This window comes from Doryrhamphus excisus, linkage group LG14, assembly GCF_037039965.1.
Source record: "Doryrhamphus excisus strain RoL-2023G ecotype Guam linkage group LG14, RoL_Dexc_Guam_v1.1, whole genome shotgun sequence".
Classification (NCBI taxonomy): Eukaryota; Metazoa; Chordata; class Actinopteri; order Syngnathiformes; family Syngnathidae; genus Doryrhamphus; species Doryrhamphus excisus.
Genome location: NC_136370.1, coordinates 14,429,350 through 14,453,984, shown reverse-complemented (window position 1 = coordinate 14,453,984; position 24,635 = coordinate 14,429,350). Strand labels below are relative to the sequence as shown.

At 41.2% G+C, this 24,635-nt stretch overlaps 1 protein-coding gene across 9 annotated transcripts in view; it reads right to left on the bottom strand.

Moving 5' to 3' along the window:
* The window catches only part of dlgap2a (discs, large (Drosophila) homolog-associated protein 2a), a 141,141-nt gene that overhangs the window by 19,516 nt on the left and 96,990 nt on the right, over positions 1-24,635 (bottom strand). For 4 of the 9 annotated variants that reach the window (XM_078796027.1, XM_058090758.2, XM_058090764.2 and 1 more), the window contains 5 exons: positions 19,047-19,255; positions 8,951-9,019; positions 6,484-6,637; positions 6,133-6,349; positions 894-4,475 (listed from right to left, as the gene is read on the bottom strand). In XM_078796027.1, the coding sequence (XP_078652153.1) occupies positions 2,140-4,475; positions 6,133-6,349; positions 6,484-6,637; positions 8,951-9,019; positions 19,047-19,255 (2,985 nt within the window). In that variant the 3' untranslated portion in view covers positions 894-2,139. Of the gene's footprint in view, positions 1-893; positions 4,476-6,132; positions 6,350-6,483; positions 6,638-8,950; positions 9,020-19,046; positions 19,256-24,635 lie in introns of those variants that run through there. The other 5 variants (XM_058090765.2, XM_058090767.2, XM_078796028.1 and 2 more) reach the window with 3 other exon arrangements.

Below are 24,635 nucleotides of genomic sequence, written 5' to 3'. Positions count from 1 at the left end.
CAGTGCTTGCCCCCTTCCTGGTTTGTTTGTGACACTGGATTCAGATTATCAAACAAATCTAATTAATCAATACAACAAAACACAACTGAACACAAAATGCAGTGCGCAATCATTTTTCACACAGGGCCATGTAGGATGGGATTTTTTTCCCACTTAATAATAAAAAGTTTCATTTAAAAACTGCATTTTGTGTTCAGTTATGTTCAGTCATTGACTAACATTTACATTTATTTGATGATCTGAAACTTTTAACTGTGGCAAATGTGTTTTCTGCACATAAATATACTGTATGTATATCAATGAATACATACATGATTGAGTTAATTTTCATTTATTGTGATTTATTTATTTCATGTGATTTTATATGCACTTGGCTGAGCTGAGATTTTATCATTTGTCTTGATGAGAAAAACTGAGATAACTTAATATTGTGCAAACTTATGACCAAAAAAAATCTCTCAAATGTCTCTTCTGACAAAAACAGCAGTCATTTTTTGTCATATTTGAAAGCCTTTAGTTGAAAGCATATTTTTTACAGCCCATCATATGAATTTTGGCCACAGCAAAAATTCACTTTTTGACAGTATTTCATTTCATGTGAGCATATATATATATATATATATATATATATATATATTGCTAGAGCAAATGTTATATTACAATCTATTTCAGATGGATGTTTTGTAAATGAAAAGTTGGCTATGAATGAGTACGTCAAAGAGAGATGGGCTTTGCTGCTGAAATGACAAAATGAATACAACAATACAACCAATTAACTTTCCATCACTTGAAAAATCTTTCTGCCTCAGCCAATTTAGCCAAAAGTTTCATAAAGTGCACAGGAAAAAAAAGTCATTTTCTGGAAGCGCACCGATGCTCAGCTAAAAGGTTGCTTTTTTTTTAATTTTTTTTTGCAATGTGCTTTATTAGAGCACAGACGTCAGTGGACATGTACATCCCATTAAATGGACACATAGCAAAGATGTATCATTTGATTGATCTGGCTTTTCAGTTGTTCATTGTTGATAATAGAAATGTGCCGTCGGTGGCTACGTAGGCGCTTTTAATTGCACTGCTCATCAGGAAGAAATAATGAATAGTATGAAATGCATACAGTCAGACATGGTGCTGTGTTTTGAAATGCACAAAAACTGGAGACAGCAGTCATGCACCATTACCAAATCGTTGTCATCACTCACTGTCACATGTATAAAAAATACCCACACAATAATATACAGTACTTCTCTGCATCAATACAGTCATTCTGAGCCTTTTGATTCCTGAGCACAACAAATATACTGTATCAGATACAAATATTTTCCCCTAAAAATACACATTACCACCCTTCAACATTGCATTTTATTACTGTAATCATCTACTGGTGACTGAATTACGGAGTAATAATTGGATTCAAATGAGTTTCCAGGATACTATAAGTAATGTGAATGTGATTATTAATTGTGTATAAGTACCACTATGCAGTATATCATCACTGTTTGACTTTGGGAATATATTTCAGCATACATATGAATGATTTAAGACATCAACACTGCAGTATTCCAGATTCCAGAATTTAAAAGGACTTGATATTTCATACTTTGTCCATCGTTGAGCTCACATAGTAAACATCCTGGCATTTCATAGTTATATGATAACTGTCCAAATGATCTCACTCCAACCTGAAGTGAAAATGCATACACATAATTAATATTGTCAGTATTTTCAGATTGAGATCTTCCATCTTGTCTTGTCTTTCAGTAGTCCAAAAGAGTTTCTTCAAATAATTGAGTCATTTATTTTCTTCAACCTCTGAATATTACTGAATCTATGAACTCAGCAGTAATTTCCCCGCAGTCCGCATCCTTCGAATGTAACATTTTCAGTGAATATTTGAAATCATTATTGTTGGGCACATTTGTCACAGTTGAAGACAGTTCTCGGAGTATGATGGCACTTGCTGCTATAAATACACTTCATCTTTTGCGGAATTTTACGAGGAAGTCTTTGCTTTGAATGCCAATGATCTCATTACATTTGGATCAGTGCATTGCTCTACATCATTGTGGCAGCTATGAGCCACGAGTTATCAATTTACTTTGGGCTACATTTTGACTGCTGAGACTTACTGTAAGTACAAGCTCACAGAGTGAGAGAAACATATGTGATTTCGGCACTGTTATACTCATATCTCCCACTCCAAAGTTCAACGCTGGCACTCCTGTGGACTGATTCTTGCCTCTGAGTTCTTTTCTGCCACCGGTACCACAGAAAGGCTTCCTCGCGTGAAGATTCGTCCGGACAATCCGGGGTCTTCTCCTTCACAAATTCCCCATGGTCTTGAGAAGAATCCATCGATTCAAGTGGGTTTTCAGATCGATTCATGCTTGCCTGGACCGTTGACGGTGTCACTATGTCTTCCAGATCATGTGGGAATGCACCGGAATTGGGTGGAGAAGGATCTGGTATTGGACTTGTGGGTCCAAAGTCAATTTCTAGAGAGGTATCAGGGGATAATGAACTTGGTGGTGATATTGTAACAGTGACCTGTGGTAGAGGGGCACCCTGAGGTCCAGAATTTAAACACAATTCTGAAACCGGTTTCAAACAAGTAGCAACATGGAATGTTGCGGCAGGGTCTGTAATGAATACCGATGAACCTCCATAATCTGATTGGTTGGAAGGTGTATCCAAATCTATAATAGGAGAGTCGAGATTTAGGTCAAATGGCTCTGGTTCAGGGTCCATGAACACTGAATCCAGATCCTCCTGATCTAGGGAAGTCAGCATTACTAAGTCAAAGTGAACCAGATCAGCATGATATATTGGGGTGTTATCAAGCGGTTCGGGAAGGGGCGGCCATTCAGAGTCTTCTGCCTCTGGTTCAGTGTTTGGTTGAGTTTGCACTGAACTCGACGAAACGGTGCAGTCTGATTCCATTTGCACCAAGAGAGGACTTGTGGTTTTGTCTGGAAGGGCGACATTGGGGTCAGGATTTGAATCGTTGTCAGTTGGACTTCCAGGACAATCCATGTCGAAGTGCTCTGTCACAACAATGGAAGGACATTTATCCACGCTACATGACGGAGCGGTATCGTTCCTACACGTGGTTGTATCATAAACATCTGTCATGCGGCACTTTGATGCCGTAGGTGACTCTGTTGCTTTTGGTTCGGATTCCCTTGTATCTGAATGAGTTGACTCTTCTAATGTTGTATTTGTTGGAGATGATGGGTTTCTATGTGACTTATCGGCATCAAAATGATCCGGAAAATCAGAGTCTAATGTTTTGTGGTATCCGTGCTCTTCTGGTGGAGACACAGTCACAACAGGAACTGGATATGGAAGGTGCATCTCTTGTTTCTCAGTGTGATCCAAGTCTGGGGATCTTACCTCAATTGGTTGAAGTAGTTCATCTTTAGAGGGGTTGGCATTGGTTTGCTCCAGAGTGAGGGGAATCTTTTGGTCCACTGTTACTGAATTCTGGGGCTTTTCAGTGGATATTTCTGATGAAGGTACCATGATACCGTCAGATGAGACAAGTGTATCAGACAAGCTTCCAACATCTTGGTCAGGCAACTCTGGCTCTGTTTTTTGTTTATGTGGGTCTATGGGGTCTATCATTTGTGAATCCAATGTCTCCGGTTTGACATTTCTAATAAAGCACGGGATTATTGGATCCAAAGAAAGTGGTATGGCGCTTTCCACATACATGGACTGTGGACGTGCAAGAATGTTTGGGTCCATAGAGAGCTGCTTTGGCAGTTTTTGTCGTGATTCTCTCCTTTTCTCCTTCTCTTCCGGACAATTGACGGCTGCATCCGCAGTGCTTTGCCGCACCAAACCCTTACTCCTGGCCTGAGTCCCCACCGAAACTTTAGATACGGGTTTGGTTTTCCCCTTAGCTCCACCAGTGCTTTGTTCCGTCCCAGAAGTCCCCAAACCTCCAGCACTTGCTCCTGCTCCAACATCTGCCGTTGCCGTTGCCCCAGCTCCTGGTGTTTCCCCTGCCGCAACCCCTCCACCCATTCCCACCCCTGTCGATGTGTTACAACTTTGGGGAGACCACGTGTTGTAATGCTTTGCGAAGGTGTTAAAATTACTGTTGAAAGCACGGAGCTCTTTACAGAGGTCTCTTCTGAGTTCAGCCAGTTCTCGACGCATGGCAGAGACCTCCTCTTTCCATTGCATGCTAATAGCCGCAGCCAAGGTTGCTGACTCTTTAATACTGGCCTGAATGGCTTTTGGTGAAGGCCTTTCTGATGTAGTAGGTCTGGGGGATCTGAAGAGGCTAGGAGAGACTGGCGGTCCCGACAGAGGCTTGGCTGTAGCCACCGTGTTATCTTGGTGGTAGGACCTGTCTCTTCTGATGGGGCAGCCTAGATCGTCATGAGCCAAAGGGGATTTTTCTGCTGTGAAATCCTCGTGTGCCCTGGCTTGTTTGGGTAAACAAGAATCTTCCTGCACATAATTTCTGTCTGGAAGACAAATGTAAATATGTATTTGTAATATGGCCACAGGTGTGAGCAGCTGGAGAGAATGTGCTTTTTTTTCATTGCCACAGAGCAGTAACATAAAGTCATGCACTAATTGCCATGAGTCAAAATAAGATTAGAACATACAGTAAATATACTATTACTAATTTGCTTAGTGAATAAATTATGTATGTTTAATATGTATTTAATACCATGGAGTATTTATTGTTGATAAATCACTCCCATTTTGACTCATTTATGTTTATGGTTTACACTGCCTTCTCAAAATATATGTACATGTATATAAAAGAATTTGTAGCATGCATTCTTAACATCTTTTCAATGCACAAAGGAGAACCTCCTAATCCCTAGAATACAAACAAAAATATTCATAATATATAGGATGCTTCCAAAACCACTCGCATGCGCTTCTGCTATCAGCTAAGAAGCAGAAATATGTACTTTGTGCAAGGAAAAGAGGCAAAGATGAGCAAAGCTTCCAACCTTCTCCCACCAATCAGGATGTATAGTATGAACCCTATTGAAAATGACCGAAACATTCCAAGCTCTGATTGCCTCATGTCCTAAATAAATAAATCCATCAAATGCCAAGTCCTGTCTCCTGAAAGATATAAATTTAGTTTACTCAGATTGGAAATTGATTTACTGAGAAAGCAGTGTAAGCAAGCACCAATGGCATTGATAGAAATGATAAGCACATCTCCAGATGGACACACCTCTAACCTAACCTACTTTAGTCCCAGTGTTGTGTGACAAGAGGCAGAATCCATTCAGACTTCTTTTGTGGACATGTTTTTTTCTTCTGTTCTTCCCCCGGGTCTCCATCGTTCATTCATTTGTGCTTGGACGGATCTTTTCCCTTGAGAAGCCATCAATCTAAGCAAGTCATGAAACCACCAGCAGCTTTCAATTTATAATCACGCCTTTAGTACCAGAAATAAATGGCTGTGTCAGCTGAGAAGGTTTAGATTTAACAATGTAACAACGTCTCTGATGGGTGATTAAACATTTGTGAGCTTTCAGGAATGTTTACTTTCTGTGCCGACTGTTATTTATCCATATTACATAATCATCATGTGATCTGACAGTGTGTAAACAATGGATTTGCATTTTGACAAAATACTGATAAAGCCCTAAGAGCAAAGACATCTCCCGGTGTATTTTGCGACATTTAGAGATTTGTAGCACATCGTAAACTAGCTTTACAAGTAGAGAACTCTATGCCACTTTCACCATTCCTTTGCCCAATTTATAGTAAAAAAATCTGTGAATATATCTGAAAGTCAGACATTAAATATGATGCAGAAAGCCATTGAGCATCTGGCCTGATTTGTCTTTCTTGAGATTTTCAATAGGGTTCATAACTTTACTCTCTGATGCATCCAATGGACGAGCAGATGAGGTAACCGCATCCAAAATACAGAATGATGAACTTGCACAGGTCAAAGGTTGTAGGTATGACAACCCAATAATGAAAACACATAAATCATGCAAGGATTATGAGACACCTGACAGTATAACCATTTTATGCAGTCTTAAATTCCAGCCATTACCGCACGTTCAAAAGCAAATAAAACAATAATCTGCTGTTCCGTCGGTACACACGCACCGATTGGATGAAGGGAATGTACACTTTTACCTGTGGTGGATCTGATGGTGGAGGTGACTGTGGAGGCCATGGGTGCGATGCATTCATCGTCTTGAGAGTAGCCGGCTTGGATGGCTCGTAGGTAACTGTGGCTCCGGGTTCGGAAGCAGCCGGGTAAGTCCAACGCATCCATGGCCTGGGATTCGACCTCGCTGAACACCGACTCACAGACTGATTCGAACTGGCCATTTATTTCTGTTTCACTCACCTGGCAGGAAGAAAAGACGCTACTTGACACATGCACATATTTTGTCTCTGCAGTGGTAGATGAGAGATGCTCCCTCAAGGTCATTCAATAGTGTGGGTTTAATATTGTGATAACTAATCCAACCGATGACTCACCTGGCTCACCTGGCTAACACAGCTCGCCTGACTGAGGGTGCTGACCGCCCGCATGTAGCTTTGATTCCTGGAGCGAAACTTTGGGGAGTTGTAGTTTGCATTGGTGTCCAAGGCGATGCTCGGATGAATGGATGATTGCAAGTGGTAACTCTGACTGAACACACAGAAAGACAGAGAAAAGTAGGCCAGAAGTGGCACTTTTAGATAGTTTAAATATCATTTAATAACAGCAACTTATACTTGATGACTTGTGGCTACAACTGCGTGCTGTGGAAGACACTGGGCTTCCACCCCCTCGGATAACCTGAACTTGAGAGAAACACAGTTTATGACCTTTCTTCCTCCAAGAAGAGACCCACCTGCTGTGAGGCAGTGTCCTTAAAAAAGGTGATTGGATTTATGTTGTGCTGAAACATCAAATCAATGTGTGCAAATGAGGGAAATGCAAATCAGGAGCTAGTTAGCGTGCACACACTTCAGGGAGCACCCCCGTTATCCACCGCATCAATTAAATGTGCCAACCTAGCAGAGGAGGGGAGCTGTTCAGTGGACTCTGCCAAGAAAAGGAAATATGCCAAATGAATGAAAAGACAAAGGTTCAGTAAATAAACCGAGAATACCGAGTGACTCACAGCAGAAATACAAATCTTTCTCTCTGCTGGATGTCTTTCTAAAAGCAAGTAAGGATGATTTAGAATCCTTTGATGGCGATAAATGTTTGGCAGTAAATGAAATGCCGGTGTGATTAAAAAGGCTCTCAATACATCATTAGGTTGTCGAATGTCCTTGCTCCGTGTTTGCAAAGTCTTTCAAAATGAAAGTTCAGTCAGTGTGAATGAAGTAAGAAAGTTGAATATATGAAAATAAAATGATCACAAACTGCAAACAAATCACACTTGCTTTCAATCAATATTATGCTTTACTGTATATTGCAGTTATGGTGGAACCTCTAAAGCCCCTGAGGTTGGAAATTGTCTCCTCGGCTTTTGTCCCGCATACAGGTAAATTGTTTTACCATCTTTTACACTTGTGGAACGGTTAATAATATCAAAATGTTACGCAATAAAATCCACAACTAATTGATACGGGCATAAAAATATCAATTTCTGACTCATGGCTCATTCCCCATCCATTTCCATACTATCCTACTAACTTGACAGTGATGTTTTTCTCCGATTTCGAACCAGTAAAGAGTGACTTTTATAATTCCAGTGGAACCTTGATTACCAAACACAACAAAAGTTTACGGCAACATTTTGCCTCAATTTGCATAAATTTCCCAGCTAGCATACAAAATGGCCCGCGTCGTGTCACGTTATTAATGCACTGCGTGAGTCCAATAGTGTTTAAAATGTATTTTTATATCAAAATGACCTAGTTAGTGGCCTATTAGCTTGTTAACAAAATAGAAACCAACATTGTACCCCAGCTTTGTCGCCCGTCTATGATGTCATCAGTTGTTTATTCTGTAGATCTTCGCTAACTAATATAGTTACGCCGCAAGTGTCTGCTTTTGTTATTGATCACGGCTGCAAAAAAGGTGAAAAACAGTATTAAATTAATCAATCATCAATGCCCATCTGTCTTCTCCTCCTCCCTCGCCGCTTGTCATTGTGTATTTGTCAACAATCAAGTCTTCATTTAAGGCAAAAGTTATGTTAAATGTTAATGTATTCATTTCATTCATATGCATTTGGAATTGTTTTACCACATATGATTGTAGAACTATAAAAAAGTGTTTTGCATTCATATTTTTGGGTGTCCAGAATAGTTTAATTGGATTGCATTATTTCCTATGGGAAAAACTGATTCGGTTAGAGTACATTTTGGACCTTGTGCAATGAATTAATGAAGTTACCCAAGGTTCTACTGTATTAGATTGTATAGATATAGATTGTATAGGTACTCATCACTGATGATAACTTTTGCTTCTCACAGCAACTATAATGTTTTCATTGACTGCCAAACAAAGTGTGAAAAAACATTATCAGTACAGCAAAAAGACAAATACAAATTGTGGACTTTTTAATCAGGGTACATGTATGCTGTACATTTTACCTGCTTTATTTTGTATTTATAAATATTACCAACAGAGTGAATGACATGTTTTCTGCAGGAAAAAAACAGCATATTTATGGAGAAAGATACATGAATAATCGGTTTGGACAGAAAATCTCTTAATGGTAAATTGTTAATGCACAGGGATTCACGCCATTTCGATTTTCATTGCTTTGGCTGGGGAAAGAATTGACCGGCAATGACCAGCATCCTGTAAATAATTGTGATTACCCGCGGAGGTTCAACTGTAGATTATTTGTCACCTATTTGTGCATGCAATTTGAGCAAGTTGCCATTGATCTCCATGTTGAAAATGTCAGCAATGGTGTCGAGCCAGCCACCTCCCACACCTGACCACTGCGGCTGGCAGCAACAGAGAGGTAAAGGGAGGCACTGATCGTGTATTCACCTTAAGTCTGCGGCAAAATTGGTGATGTAGTTACGCATGTCACTGTTGATTTTATCCAGGCGATAAGAGCTGTGGGCAGAAAGGAAAACACAGTTACTGGGTCCCACAAGTGGGAGTTGGATGGAGGTGACTTCGCTTGCCATTAGTCCACTGGAAGTAGCTTTGTATGGCAATTGTGGTGGGGCTCAATGTTTGCTTGGGAGTTTTCACCACCAAAGTGCTGCAAACATTAGTGTGACAGAACATGACCAGCATGGTCTCTGTGTGATGATAAAAGAAGGACAATGTTGCCGTAGCATTTAATTGGTTTGCCTTGGTCAGGGAATATGTAGACACACATGCAGGCACACGCACACATAAATGTAATCAGTGTGGTCTCGCAACGAGTGCATACACACACACACACACAGAGACAGGCAGACAAGCCAAACACACAAATGAACACTACATTTCCATGTGTGACCAATTACAGTCACACAAACATTAATTGAGCCAAATGCAAATGGAAAAAAGGACCTACCAAAAATACCACATGAGCATAGGCACATGAGCACGTGATGGTAGGAACGTAGATCGACCGGTAAATTGAGAGCTTTGATTTTTGGTTTTGTTCCTTCTACACCGCAATGAACCAAGTCAGGCTCTGCATCACTGCGGACGCCGCACCAATGTGCCAGTCGATCTTGCGTTCCATCCTTACATCACTTGTGAACAAGACCCTGAGGTACTTAAGCTCCTCCACTTAGGGCAGGACCTCATCCCTGACCCGAAGATGGCCCCATACTTTTCAGGAAGAGAACCATGAATCCAGACTTGAAGGTGTGATTCTAATGAACCAAACACCAACAGCCGGTTTTTGCCATATTCCTGGAGTACTCCCCACAATATACGTAGGATCCTCCTCAATATCCATGCAATGCTGCAGAGTCATGTCAACCAAGACACGCCCACGCCATGTAGGGCCTTAAGGAACTCCAGGTGGATCTCATGTGAGTGGATCTCAGGCACCTTCCTCACCAGGGACGTGACATTTCAAATGCCAAGAGCTAGCTTTCGCAGCCGAGGATCAGACCACCAATGTTTGGCCACCGCCTAGCTAGCTCTACACCCAACCTCTTTGGCCCCATGTTACATTTTCAGGCTATGCCCAGCCAAGCCCCATGGGTGCAGGCCCGGCCACTAGCCGCTCGCCTTTATGTCTGACTTCCAGGTCTGGCTCCAGAAGAGGGCCCTGGTGACCCGCATATCGACAAGAGAAAATTAGGTCCATTGTTTTTTTTTTTTTTTTGAGCTACACTTTGTCTGGTCCCTCCCCGAGGACCTGTTTGTCATGGGTGACCCAACCAGGGGCATGAAAGCCCCCGACAACCTCGCTCTTAGGATCATTGGGACACGCAAACTCCTCCACCACGATAAGGTGGTGGCTCAGGAAGAATTGATAATTGTTGCTGTTCACCAACAACGACAAACAATGCAATTAGTCAACGTTCTGGCACATCTACACCATCATCCGTATGATGTGATTGCTTCTGTTCCCGAATGAATGAATATGCACACACACTGAAATGTTTTGTTGGGTTTGTTCTATAATTATATCTGAAGTGCTTTTCACAAGTAGTCAATGATGTTACCTCAATAACTCTTTATATGATGGGTACTTGGAAAGAGAACAGCTGCTTGCTTCAGACTGTTGAGTTTAAAGGGTTCCTGACATGATTCATGAACCTTGCTTGGGTATATTAAATATTGTTTGTAATTATGTTATACATTGTCCGATTTGTTCAAAGTAAATATTACATTTGCGGATATGCCATTAGTAGTTCATGGCACCAGCCATGACACATTAGTTCTTGCAGTTTGGCCTCATTTCCTGGTGCCCAGAGTGCTGTTTGAATCCCCGTCATCCAGCTGGAGAACAGCAAGTCGCACAAACAGCCCCGAAACACGAACGACCCAACATGCACACACAGAAGCCGAAGATTGTGCTGCCATGTTATGCTAATCAAGTGGTTCTCATTTATTTTTCTGTCATTACGGAACAAAAAAGTCAAGCGGTAGACGCCCAAAAATTACACGTGCACCCAGCCGGAGTATTTGATTGGCTGTTTGTCAAGACACAGAGCGGCCCTCGACCCAAGTTAAGGTCCATACTGGTGCCAACTGCATCAAAATAACCATCACACACCATCTTCAAAAACAAAAGACCTCGTCAACTTCAAAACCACAAAAGCGCCAGTTTAGACTTTGCCGGGGGGGGGCATCAAACATGGGACATTGAAAGGTGGCAAAAAGTTTTATTCTCTGATTAGAAAAAAATTTAACCTTTACGGTCCAGAAGGCTTCCAACGTTGCTGGCATGACAAGGAGATCCCACCTGAAATGTTTTCATTCAGTGGAAGACTGGAGTTTAAGGTGGTGCAGGGTCGTCAAACGGTGGTTGGTTACGTGCAGATGTTGCAGCGAGCATGACTCGTCTGTGTGGTAACAGCTGGCTTTTTCAACAGAACAACGCTGCAGTTCATAATACTCGCTTGACCAAGGACTTCTTCAGGGAGAATAACATTTTAGACCGTCCCGCATGTTGACCTCATTTAAATCCAATAGAGAACATTTTGGGGATGGATGGCAGGGGAAGTTTATAAAAATGGCCATCAGTTCCAGACAGACATCTTCACCACTTGGAGCAATGTTCCCAATAGATTTTGATCAGGGCTGTACTACTGAGAAACTGATCATATCTATTTATTTATCTGTATGGTACAGACTGTACTCAAAAACTGAAACTGAAAAATGCAACAAAACATATAAGTATAAAAGCATTGAAAGTATTTCTCCTCATTTCTCGTAGTTTTGCTTTCTTCTGAATTCCTGAAAACGGTATAATCACAAACCAGACACAATGACACATGTCAGACGCTGATAATTTGAACCTCATATCCAATCCTTAATTGCATTGAATTGAGATAATTAAGTAATTGCTTTGCTGGGTGATGACTAGAAGAGTACGACCAGTTAAGGCAATCTGCCACATGTCACTGGCACGTCCAACTCATGTCCTAAAAAAGTCCAACTCAATATTTGAAAGTGGGAGAAGAGGGGTGTTCATAACTATTAATTAAAACAATCTTGGTCATCTAACTTTCCTTCTTTCTGAGTGATCTAGTGGCTGTGATGTATTTTATATGAGATGAACACAGACACGACCTTGTCAACCACCAAAGCCATAAAGGGGCTTGAAAGAGAAAAGGATGGAAGGAGGTGACGCAAACTGACTGTTCACATTTATATGCTTTGCCTCAGCTGTCATATTGTAGTTTGACACCTCTCAAAGCCCCCCCCCCCCCCCCCTCCCCTCCTCTCACAGGGCATCAAATTGTTGCAAGGGCAAAGGAAATCCAGCTCATTCTTTCTGGAATCAGATTCCATCCCAACAAGTCCAAACAACCTTTATGTGTAAACTCATCTTATATGACTTTTCAGAAAACACAGATTCTGATGTATTTGTCTATCTCAGGGGCCTCAAACATGTGGCCCGCAGGACACTACTTTGAGGCCCCCGCCTTGATATGAAAGTTTAATGTTAGTGCGGCCCGCGCAAGTTTCATATGGATGCTGTATGGTATCATGTACCCAGAAAAAAATATTACGTTTGATTAATGTTCTTGTTAAAAGTTAAATAACTGTTAATAGTTATCCTCCCTATCCGTGTGGAAGTGGTAAGTTTTTGGCTATTTAAGTTTAAAGGAAATAACTTGAAGGCTACCGTTTAGGTTGCTAGCTCTCTAGTTTGCGAGTTAGCATGTGTCTCAAGACCCTGCAGTTGCGCAATATGTTGTAAATAAAAAGTATAAATGTGACTATAGTTGTGTTTTGTCATGTCTACAGGGCTCTAATAATGCTTTGTTCATTTTAATCTGAAAAAAATAATTTGTCTACCCACCAACTATTATTATTATTACTGATTGATTGATTTTCTTTATTCTTGATTTATTTATTTTTCATCTTGTTTTGTGCAGAAAATAAAAATTAAGATATTTCAGAACAGTGGAATGTTTTATCAGAGCTTTTATTGTAGAAAATTGGAACCAAAGCACTGAAAAAGTTTGTATATTTTTCTTTTTTTAATAAATGCGTTTTTTTTTTGTTTTTTTTTTTTAAAACCTGATGTGGCCCGGCCTTGCCCACACCCTAGCTCCAGTGGCCCCCAGGTAAATTGAGTTTGAGACCCCTGGTCTATCTGATGAATTTTCCTGTCTGAGTGAGAGTAGAACATGTTTCATACTACTGCAAAAATCTCCAGTCTGTTGCGGCCATTCTGTTCTTTCTGCTTATGAACTCATAAGCACATCATTTGCTGACATTATGCAAAGATGACCTTGTGTCTGACCTCAGAGTGCAGTGAATGATACACACACACACACACACACACGTATCCTTGCAGCTGCAGCCTGTTATGACCGATAGTCACACACCGACTAACAATAATGATTCCCCCGCTCTTAATGTCACATCCTCAAAACTGAAATGCAGACTCTGCTCACTGAAATGTACTCTTACACTGACAGTGTTAATCTGACACTGCTCATTGGCACACACCCCCCAGTTAGACGGAGCTGGTGACCATTTTTAACCGTCCTGATGGCTTCCAATTGCCTACGACGAGAGTCAGTGTATTTTATTTTATTCTGGATTATGCATTGCATCATTTTTGTTCTGTTTATGATAATGTTTTCTTATGTGTATTATATTCTATAAGTGTCATGTGTTGAGTTGGGAGGGTTATTCGTTCATTTTCTACTGCTTATCCTCACGAGGGTCGCTGACATGCTGGAGCCTATCCCAGCTGTCTTTGGGCAAGACACCCTGGACTGGTCGCCAGCAAACAATCATTCACGGCACACTTGCAGTTGGGAGAGTTATTCATTCATTCATTTTCTGCCGCTTATCCTCACAAGGGTCGCGGGGGTGCTGGAGCCTATCCCAGCTGTCTTCGGGCGAGACACCCTGGACTGGTCGCCAGCAAACAACCATTCATGGCACACTTGCAGTTGGGAGGGTTATTTATTCATTTTCTACCACTTATCCTCACGAGGGTCGCTGACATGCTGGAGCTTATCCCAGCTGTCTTCGGGCGAGACACCCTGGACTGGTCGCCAGCAAACAACCATTCACGGCATGCTTGCAGTTGGGAGGGTTATTCATTCATTCATTCATTCATTCATTTTCCATCACTTATCCTCACGAGGGTCGCTGGCATGCTGGAGTCTATCCCAGCTGTCTTCGGGCGAGACACCCTGGACTGGGCGCCAGCAAACAACCATTCAGTTGGGAGTGTTATGTGTAATGTAATTTAGATTGAAGTGTGTAGTGTCTGTAGTGTTAGAACTGATTTAACTGTGTTTAAAATGTTTTTTTTGCAGTAGTTCCAATACTTTTGATACATTTTCCTCCCCTCCCGCATCTTTCCTCCCCTACATCCCGCTGCAATTATACCCTTTTAACAATTTAACAGCTCACATATTGAGCAGGTAATGTAATATTGTGACTTTGCTTCCACTGTGTGATTACGTCGTCTCTTCACTTGTGTCTTCACTCGTAAGTCCTGGCTGGCAATGTTCTCTTTTCGAAACATTGGATGTTATCCATCAATCTCCAGTAAAAGATGCGACTCTGAATAAACCCCACCGGGTAGCATATGATGACAAAATGGATTGGAAAGAAGGAGGATTACAGTGATGTTTTACTGAAAAAAGCATTTGTCCTTTTCAATAGCTCTTTTTGAAATATGACGTGATATACGAGGCCCCTGTGCTGAGGAATGTTTTCACATCTCCCAAAACCGGCCATGACGATCCATTCTGAATGGCTGTAAATGATGAATGATTTGAAATGATGCAACAGCAGGGAGTTATTGCACTCCAAGGCCTCTCTGAATAATGACTCGCTTAGTGCTTAGACACAGACTCTGCTGGGCTGTGCTAAAAAGAAGCTATTGACCAGCATGGATCAGGCTGTGAGGCCTGACTCCGAGTTCACTGATTGCTGCTGCAGTGTTATTGAGTGGAGAGGAGCAGCTTTGTTATTGAATTCATTTCAAACACCAGGAGTGCCCCCAAGGGTGCCATTACCAAGGAGTTCTGATACTCGCTTGAACCATTTCGGAGAACGGCACTCATTTTGATCCTGTATCAATACTCTTGCAATGTGTGCTGTCCGGAGAGCTGAGTTGATGTTAGATGTTATATTTTTACCCTGAGAAGACATCATTCCATGTTTGAGAGAAAGTTAACCACAAGCTCATTTGAATAAAACATTTTCAGCAGCTTCATAAACATTTTACAAGAGTCTAGGGTCACAAACGCAAGAGACGTTTAACGATTTGGGTACAACGGCTTGAAAATCTCAGTCACCTTGGGTTTTATGGTGTTACTCGGGACCTTCAGCCATTTTTGTGGTGAATACTCGAGAGACCAGTTGGGTGAGTAAGGGAGGAGAATGTCCGTAATAAACAGAGGTCTTTAACTATCCAAGGCACACAGGGATGTTGCTCGTATCTTACCACGAATAAAGATCATTTACTGTAAGGTAAACAACTTAGGTAGTACATATACGTTGGTCCATCTCTGTGTGGAGTTTGCATGTTCTCCCCGTGCATGCGTGGGTTTTCTCCGGGTACTCCGGTTTCCTCCCACATTCCAAAAACATGCTAGGTTAATTGGCCACTCCAAATTGTCCATAGGTATGAATGTGAGTGTGAATGGTTGTTTGTCTATATGTGCCCTGTGATTGGCTGACGACCAGTCCAGGGTGTACCCCGCCTCTCGCCTGAAGACAGATGGGATAGGCTCCAGCACCCCCCGCGACCCTCGTGAGGAAAAATCGGTAGAAAATGAATGAATGAATATACATTGGTTTCAAAATATACATAGCATAATTCTTAAACTTGGTCAAATTATTACGATCCATGAAGCTTGAACTCTACATTTGAAGGACAAAAAAGTTGTGTGGTTTTGGCTATTTCAAAAAGGGTGTCAACGAGAGTCAGCTGGTATAGGTTCCAGCTTACCCGTGATCCGAAGTACTGTATTTCCACACCATAAGGTGCACCGGATTATGAGGTGCAGTCTCAATTACGGGTTTTTTTTCCTGTACTTAACACATACATAAGTTGCACCGTACTATAAGGCGCATGCTAAAACAGCATCTGGCAACAGAGGCAAAACAGTGAGTTAATTGAACTTTATTCTACTATTTAACAATACACTTTTTAAATTAATCTTCACCCACAAATCCATGGCCAATTATGCCGGGTTCCCTCTCATCATTGTCGGAGTCAGTCTCCTTGTCAGGTGGCTTTTCAGCAATGATGCCGGCTTTCCGCCAAAACCCGGACAACAGATACCTTAGCGCAATCAATTATGTCCAAATATGGGGGCGTAACTCACTCGGCGCTGCCTCCGTGTTCGCCATATTTCATTAATCTCTTTCACACCGCTCGCAACTTCACTTTGAACGCCCTGTTTACGCTAATGTCCAGGGGTTGGAGTTCTTTTGTTAATCCTCCTGGAAATGACGGCAAACTCTGAATTTATTTGCTTCGCTTGTTTTTAGACAGTAGCAGAGAGAGGCGTGGAGGATGTTAAGCGTGCGTACTGTACGTATGTACGCCATTGCCGATTTTTGAGAAAATTCAAGGCGCCTTATCGTGCTTAAAATACCGTAGTAGAAAATAGATACATGAATGAATGTGGAATCTCTGTCCATTATTGCCAACTTTTGCATTTATCGAAAAATAATCTGCAAAGCTCCAACAAAGCTTTATCACAGAGACAACTTTAAGTTAATTGCCGAGCCTCTCCGGACCATTCCCCGCAAGACTGGACCAAGGAAGTACCCCAGTAATGCAGAATTCTTGTATTGAAATATGTTTACCGACTAAGCCAATCCCATCTGACAGTGACCATCGCTTGTCAATCACAGGGCTGACACATATACACAAGCATTTTGGATCCTCCAAAAATGTGATGTCACCACTCAAACTTTAAGAAGCAGAAGTCTTCTTTATTGGTAAATGCATTGCATGAATCGGTTAAGTCCTTCTTAGTTAAAATTCTAAATACTTTGGCGATCAGCCTCTGCAAGCATAGGACTGCGGTGCAAACCACTAACCAAAATGTGGGTACATTGTGTTACATTTTCTCTAGCAGGTCATGCTCTCTTAAATCAGCACAGAATAATATGATTTCAATAAAGCCTCCAGATCTTGATTCTGTGTTTTATCCACAGTAGAAATTATTATGCAATACAGAGAGATTGTGATTCCTAACCATTAAATTAGCTTGTTTAGTAAAGCATTTAACAATCACAGGGGGTGGGCGGCATAAATCGCTCGCAGCTGAATTTTCAATTTATTCTCAGCATGAAAACTAACTCAAGTGACCTCAGCTATTTTACATATTTTAATAGGCGGACTCAATAGATTAATTAAGTATATTCAATCCTTCTATGCTTCTCAAAGACTTCCTGACCTTTGCGCTTTCCCTGCTGTTTAATACACATTTAACTACGGCATTAGTCAGAAATGATTTTAAATTGATTATATGTATTATTTTGTTTGTTTTTTCACCAATCCGCTGTTGTAGTTTTTGTCAAAGCCCCAAGGCGCAGGAGTTTTAAACAAGCAGATGGATCAAATAAAATCTGTTTTGATATTTTTTCTTCTTTGAAAAGCTGAGATGGAAGTGGAAAGAAGAATGCCAAGACAGTCTTTTCTCAGAAACTCAAAAATACATTATTGGATTGTTTTTGTTAAGGGATGGATTACAGTGACATCATATCTCTAACATATTGGCATTTTCTTTGCTGTGACCTTGGTCACATCTCAGTTTGGAACCGTCCATACTTACACTTAGCATTTTCAGTGTTGAAGTGCTTTGACATTGAGAAGTCCACTGTCAGTACCTGCATGTTGGTGAGTGTGCAGCAATGGAACCTAACCTCCCTCAGTATTGTCATCTTGGTTATGTAGCGGCATGGGAGGGACTATCATGAGCGGGGGTTGAAAAGTATAGATTTTGTGGTAACATAATATAAAACAAATGAAAGTCAATGAAAACAACAACGGAAATTTGCACCCTCAGGGACTAAATATGCACTGTATACAAGTATACAGTAGATATTGAAGTGTCAATTTGCTAATTCATTGGCTTCATCCTGGTTCCTGCAGGATTATAAACAGACAAGTGCCACCGATATGGTTCTGAAGGGTGGGTGAACATTTCTTGTGATAGTTCCTCTAAAATGTATAAAAACAAACAGCTCTATCTGCACTTTATCCAGATCCTCACCAAAATATTATCACTTCAACCTTGGCCACCCTTCTGCAAAGTTACACAGAAAAAAGTACAAACGACAACAATTTCTCTTTTGGTCTTTGTGTGCAATTCTGCTTACTCCATTCCTCTTCATACTGTATTTCCACATTGGCTTGTTTGTCAAAATAAGGTCAAACAACAAAGATAATGTTGGTGCTTTTTTTCCACAATAATTTACATACTTATACACACAGTGGCATGAAAACAACAACAGGGAAACAATGACATGGGTTGTTAAAGGGGAACTGCACTTTTTTTTGGCGGGCCCATCATTTACAATCCTAACATGAACACATATTTCTGTCCCTTTACTGTGCATTGTAACACCAGAAAATGAGTTAATATGAGCTAGCTAACAATACACGTCATTGAGACAAACCTATTTCGAAGCCCTTTAACAATGTTTTATAGTTTTATATACATGCTGTGATCATGCATGGACAAGTACATTGATGATAAAATGTAATACTTACAGTATTTTACTGGAATGTCTCTAACGCTAACCACACAGTACCAGCACCATTAGGTAGCGTTACTAGGGAGTACCTTGAGGAATTGTGATGCTGAGACGTCACACACAACGCCTATAGCTAATATTCCCCCAAAAGCGCAGTTCCCCTTTAAGATGGACATTGTTTTTCTTGAGTCCACAAGCAAATATATGAGTAGCATCATGCAAGCAGAAGTAGAGGCAAACTCTACAGGAGTTGCATGTGGTGTACCTCTGAGAGTCCAGCAGGTCTCTGGGTCTGATGATGGCCAGAGCGTCTGGCCGCACCAACTTCTGGGGAGAGGTCTTGGGGCTGGAATCCGACTCGCCGCTCTCTTCATCCCCCATGGCTTTAACGTAGCTACTGCTCCGCATTCGTCGACACGGAATCTCGTCATCCTTCCCGCTGCCGGGATAACCTCCCCATTCATCCTGGGGCACCTGGAGAAAGATAATTCATTATTGCTGTACGGTTACGTGGTTATTAAGTGTTGCCAGCGCATGATTAAGTATTTGTATCTGGATTTCTTCTCTCAGTCAGGTATTGACCTTTTTTTAAGGAAGGAATGTTTGTGTCATCAGTAACCCCCCTTCCAAACAAAACATATTGACGAAAGTTGGCCGCAAAGCTCCTCTTACAGAATGTGAATGGAAGCTAGTTGGCTTAACTTAGTTTAGCACTGAATGCTGGTGTAGAGGTGTGTGCGCGACCCATTTGTGTGCGACTCTGGTTCTGCGAGCGTGTTTACACAATGTTGACTTTTAACCCTAATTTTTCAAATTAAAAAAAAGGGTGTCATAAAAAAATATTTTATATTAAAATGGAAATTGCATCGGTGACTACGTCTTCCTGAACCACTAACATTACAATTTGTGGAGGATGTTTGCAGTGGCTGACGTCCCATTCGAAATCTGCTTCGGAATTATTGGGAAAAATCGTCCAATGATGTATTGCATCAATAAATGGAAGACATTTGGGAATCTATGTGATTGGTATTGGCTGATCGCACTCATGGATGATCGGTATCAGTATCTCTGATCGGAGCATCCCTAGTGTTTACACTGTTACAGTCAACCCTTGTCATACACCAGCTTTCATAAAGCTCTAACAGCTGCTGTGGATTTATTATAATTTCTCCAGTCTTACAAAATCCAGACCAAAATACTATCACATTTGTCTTGGCTGACTATGATAACTACTGGCAAATAAATGCTTGTTGTTTGGATCATCTAATTCACAAAGGAAGGCTGTCCTACGTCGTTTACACATAACTCATGCCGCCAGAAGAACATTTGTGCAAAGAAGATTATGTAGATTTAAATATTTTCTGACTCATAATCAAGGTGCCAATAAAAAATGTGACTTGATAATTGCACATAATCATTATACAGCATGTGGGACTGCTGTAACTTAATAGGTGTCAGTAGGGAAGACTCGAATTTGCTGGGCTATCATCATCTACTCCTGCAATGCACTAATGATTATTTATAAGCTCATCACACACTCACATGCAGGCACACATACTGTACATTTTGCTTTGCGACAACAGAGTTCAATTACGTTGACAAGAATTGGATGAGTAGTCGGGTTATTTGTCTCAGTAAACGCACACCATCAAGCAATATGCTCTGGGAGAGACCATTACACTGTTGATCTTTAAACTGAATATCCAATTAATTCATTCAAGACAGCCGAAAATATGAACAAAATATACATTTTTATAGTATTACATGCAGAAAACCATACATCCTAATGACAATCGACGAATGGATGGAAGTTGTTGTTAATTCAGACTTAGTGTTTCTCACCTTCATCAGCATCAAAGTGCTGGCACTCGCAATTTTATTTGGCCCCATGGCGGGTTATTTAGCAGTTGCACTCAACAGTGAGTAAACATGTAAAATGCTTTCAATACAGGGCAAAACTGAAATAGTGGCTCGGGTCGCAGGCATGCTGGGGCCTATCCCAGCTGTCTTTGGGTGAGAGGCGGGGTACACCATGGACTAGTCGCCACCCAATCACAGTGCACATATAGACAAACAACCATTCACACTCACATTCATACCTATGGACAATTTGGAGTCGCCAATTAACCTAGCATGTTTTTGGAATGTGGGAGGAAACCGGAGTACCCGGAGAAAACCCACACATGCACGGGGAGAACATGCAAACTCCACACAGAGATGGCCGAGCAGGGAATCGAACCCAGAGGTACAATGCAGTGCAGTTGTACATCCACAAGCATGAAATATTTTGGAAGTATCTTTCCCAATACTGCTCACATATGGCGTTCACACTTATTGCTAAAAGTCATTCATCTCTCTGCCAAAGACAGATATGCAGAAGCTACCAAATGGAGTCAAAGGGTTAATTAAGTCTTGGAGGGGTTTGGTATTTTTAGATGACTAATTAATGAACAGAATGCCAGAGGAAAGGCGCAAGCTGTGGTAAGATTTGTTTAATTTGGATTGGCTGATAAACTTAATACATTCTCAGGTGTCTCCCTGTTGAGATAAAAAAAAAGATCTGAGAAAAGACACAGTTCTCACAGGACATCATGCAAGTGCAAGAACACCCCAATGGTGTCAGCAGCAAGTGTGACCCGTCTCATTATTAAGCAGCACATTTTTCATGACTCTGTTGCTAAATAAATAAGCGCCTGGTACGTTTTGTGCCAGTGATGTTTACGCCCTGCTCTCCTGGGACTGTTGTGAAAAGTCACAGCTTAAATGTAAGAATTGATATTTCAAATGATGCAGTCACAATTACTAAATGTTCCTTCAGACTTTTCAAGAACGTGAGTGGAAGCCAGCCGCAGGGTAAAATATTAAAATTGTGATTGTTGAAGGGATGTTAGTTTGCTTCCCATGCAGTGTGGAAGTTCCCTTGAGCAATGATCAGTTGAAATTTTTCAGATTGTTGAATTTCAAGTGGGCGGCACGGTGGTTGAGTGGTTAGCGCCCAGACCTCACAGCTAGGAGACCAGGGTTCGATTCCACCCTCGGCCATCTATGTGTGGAGTTTGCATGTTCTCCCCGTGCATGCGCGGGTTTTCTCTGGGTACTCCGGTTTCCTCCCACATTCCAAAAACATGCTAGGTTAATTGGCCACTCCAAATTGTCCATAGGTATGAATGTGAGTGTGAATGGTTGTTTGTCTTTATGTGCCCTGTGATTGGCTGGCGACCAGTCCAGGGTGTACCCCGCCTCTCGCCCAAAGACAGCTGGGATAGGCTCCAGCACCCCCCACAACCCTTGTAAGGAAAAAGCGGTAGAAAATGAATGAATGAATGAATGAATTTCAAGTTGGCTCAAAGCACAGCTTCACAATGCAAAAAAGAAGAAATGTGAGTGAGACAAATCATGGCGAGTGGGGATGCGGCTCCAGGTGGTGAAGATGGTTTCACAATGGCATCCCTAGTCTGGAATTGATGTCCATTTATGGAACATTCCCTTGCCATCCATCCACAAATGTTCTTTACATCAGGGGAACATGCATGGTCCAAAAAACGTTATTCCTTCAGGCGGGCATTGTGAGGACTTAGCATTGTCCTCTTGAAAACCACACAGTCATTTCCACACAGATGAGTACTTTCAGTCATGAGGGATGCCACGTGCAACATTTACACATTTACACAGCTGCCGTTTGACGCCTCTGCACAATATCACAATACCCCCATATCATTATGCCGTGTGTGAAACAGCTCAGGTGGGATTGAACTGTCATGGCGGTAACATTGAAAACCATCAGGACCGACTCATCAACTTTCTTTGAACCTCCTTAAAATCCAACAGTACAAAATGTAAATTGCAGTTCTTCAATTTGTCTTCAAATTTTGATCAGGAGTTTGTGCTGTTTGTGTCTTGTGAAGCATGGCTGGCATCAGCCAAAGCTCCAGCAGTAACAGTGCATTTCATTGATTAGCCCTGCAGTTGTATCAATATCCAGCGCCTCTCTTACCAAGATGGATAAGTCCCTGCCATCAAATTAAAAACAGTGGGACAGACAGAGATGTAGAAAGGGATGTTCACAGAGAAGAAGGGGTATTCAAGTACAAAAAAAAATGGTTCATTATTTGCAATGGCACCAACGGAGCTTGCTTTTCCTCTCTGTAAAATTGCATGGAAATAGTGTGTGTCTTGGAGCAGGTGCTGTGTTCCATTTACTCTATTGGTCCTTTCTTGGGTCCTCCAATGAAGGCAAGAATGATTAGTTACCAGTTGACAGTAACTACACTTGACAAAGCTCTACATCACTTCCACGTGTATTAGAACCACTATCATCTGATGGTATGCAGTATTTGCTGGAGAGCAAATACAGTATATTACTGTATATACTCATTAGGGATAAGAAGAGTCACCAGTTTGCATTGAGCCGCGTTGCCATGCATGTGAGATGCAAATCAAATTTGACCTCATTATATTGATTTAATTTGTTTTTGGTGTATTTTAACAACATCAAAGCTGTGCTGCTCGGGTAGAACTGAAGAGAGGTGCAAAATATTTTTCTCTGGGTTATGTCCCAAAGAAAAAATGAGAGGGCTGACAATATCAGTAAATGACAACAAGTGTTTGTGTTAGTAAAGGCTAACTGGGGCTAATGTGTGAATTGACTTGACATTGGCAATGAGAGAGTGTTAGCGAATGTCTGGCCTAATTGTGCGACATTTGTCATTTCAGAGAAATAAACACCAACATCCATTTAAACATCTTACTTGTGAGCTAACGCTGTCAAAAACGTCCACATACACACATTTTTGTGTATTCTGCTTCCTCTGATGGCAAAAAAAAAAGGATGCAAACAAGGTGACTAGGATATCATCAAACCATCTGGTGTATGATGAATATCCCCCACGCAAACACCCTCACTCACACATGGACAAACAAAGAGGGCAGACAGTCCCTGGACATATTTCTGCTTGAAAAGTTGTAGGCAATTTCAATTCAGCAGAGGACAGCAAGTATTTCATAGCAATTTGACATGGTATTGTTACATTAGAGGTCATGCAAACATTGTTCCTTAAAAAGGACAGTACTGTACACTAAAGATGTCCCGAGACACATTTTATGGCTTCCATGCAGATGCGATTTTTTAAATAGTCTTGCCAATGCAATCTGGTAGCGACCCTTTTTTAAAAATTTAATAATAAAAATAACCTTTGTTATAAACAGGAATTTGTAGAATTGAATATGATTATGAAAATAGCTCTGAGAGCTGATAATAATAATAATAATAATAATAATAATAAAAGTGCCTCCTGCAGCTCCGACTCTCTTAACATTAAGGGAATGCTCACCAGCTTGGTTACACTCTCTACAAGGATATCGTAATATATTTATGGTTTGTAGTATTAATCCTGTGTGAGCTCACCGCACCATGACACAGCAGTAGGGAAACAGTGAGGGCAACTACCGCTGCAGCTACGGAACCTAACATCCAACATCCAAAATGAAACTAACTTACCCACGATACACCTCAGACATGTCTGCATGGAAATGTTGAGTTCTCATCTTTGAGTCGTGTGGCCCAGAGTTACGAACATGATACGGCAACCGGATCCGCCCAGAGATAGGACCCCTAATATTGTGCCATTTCCAGAAATACTACAACAATCATTGACTTAAATGGCTTTCATATGATGACTTAAAATAGAGCACATTTTGACAGTGTGCCACATGAGGACTTTTGTGGCTGTGCTCCTCAGTAAGAGCAGTAGTAACAAAGCTCAAAAATATCCTTTTTTTGAGCCTTTTCATTTGGACTTTCTCAATTCACCCATAATGGGGCTCACACACTTTATTTGATTGTATTTCCAACTTC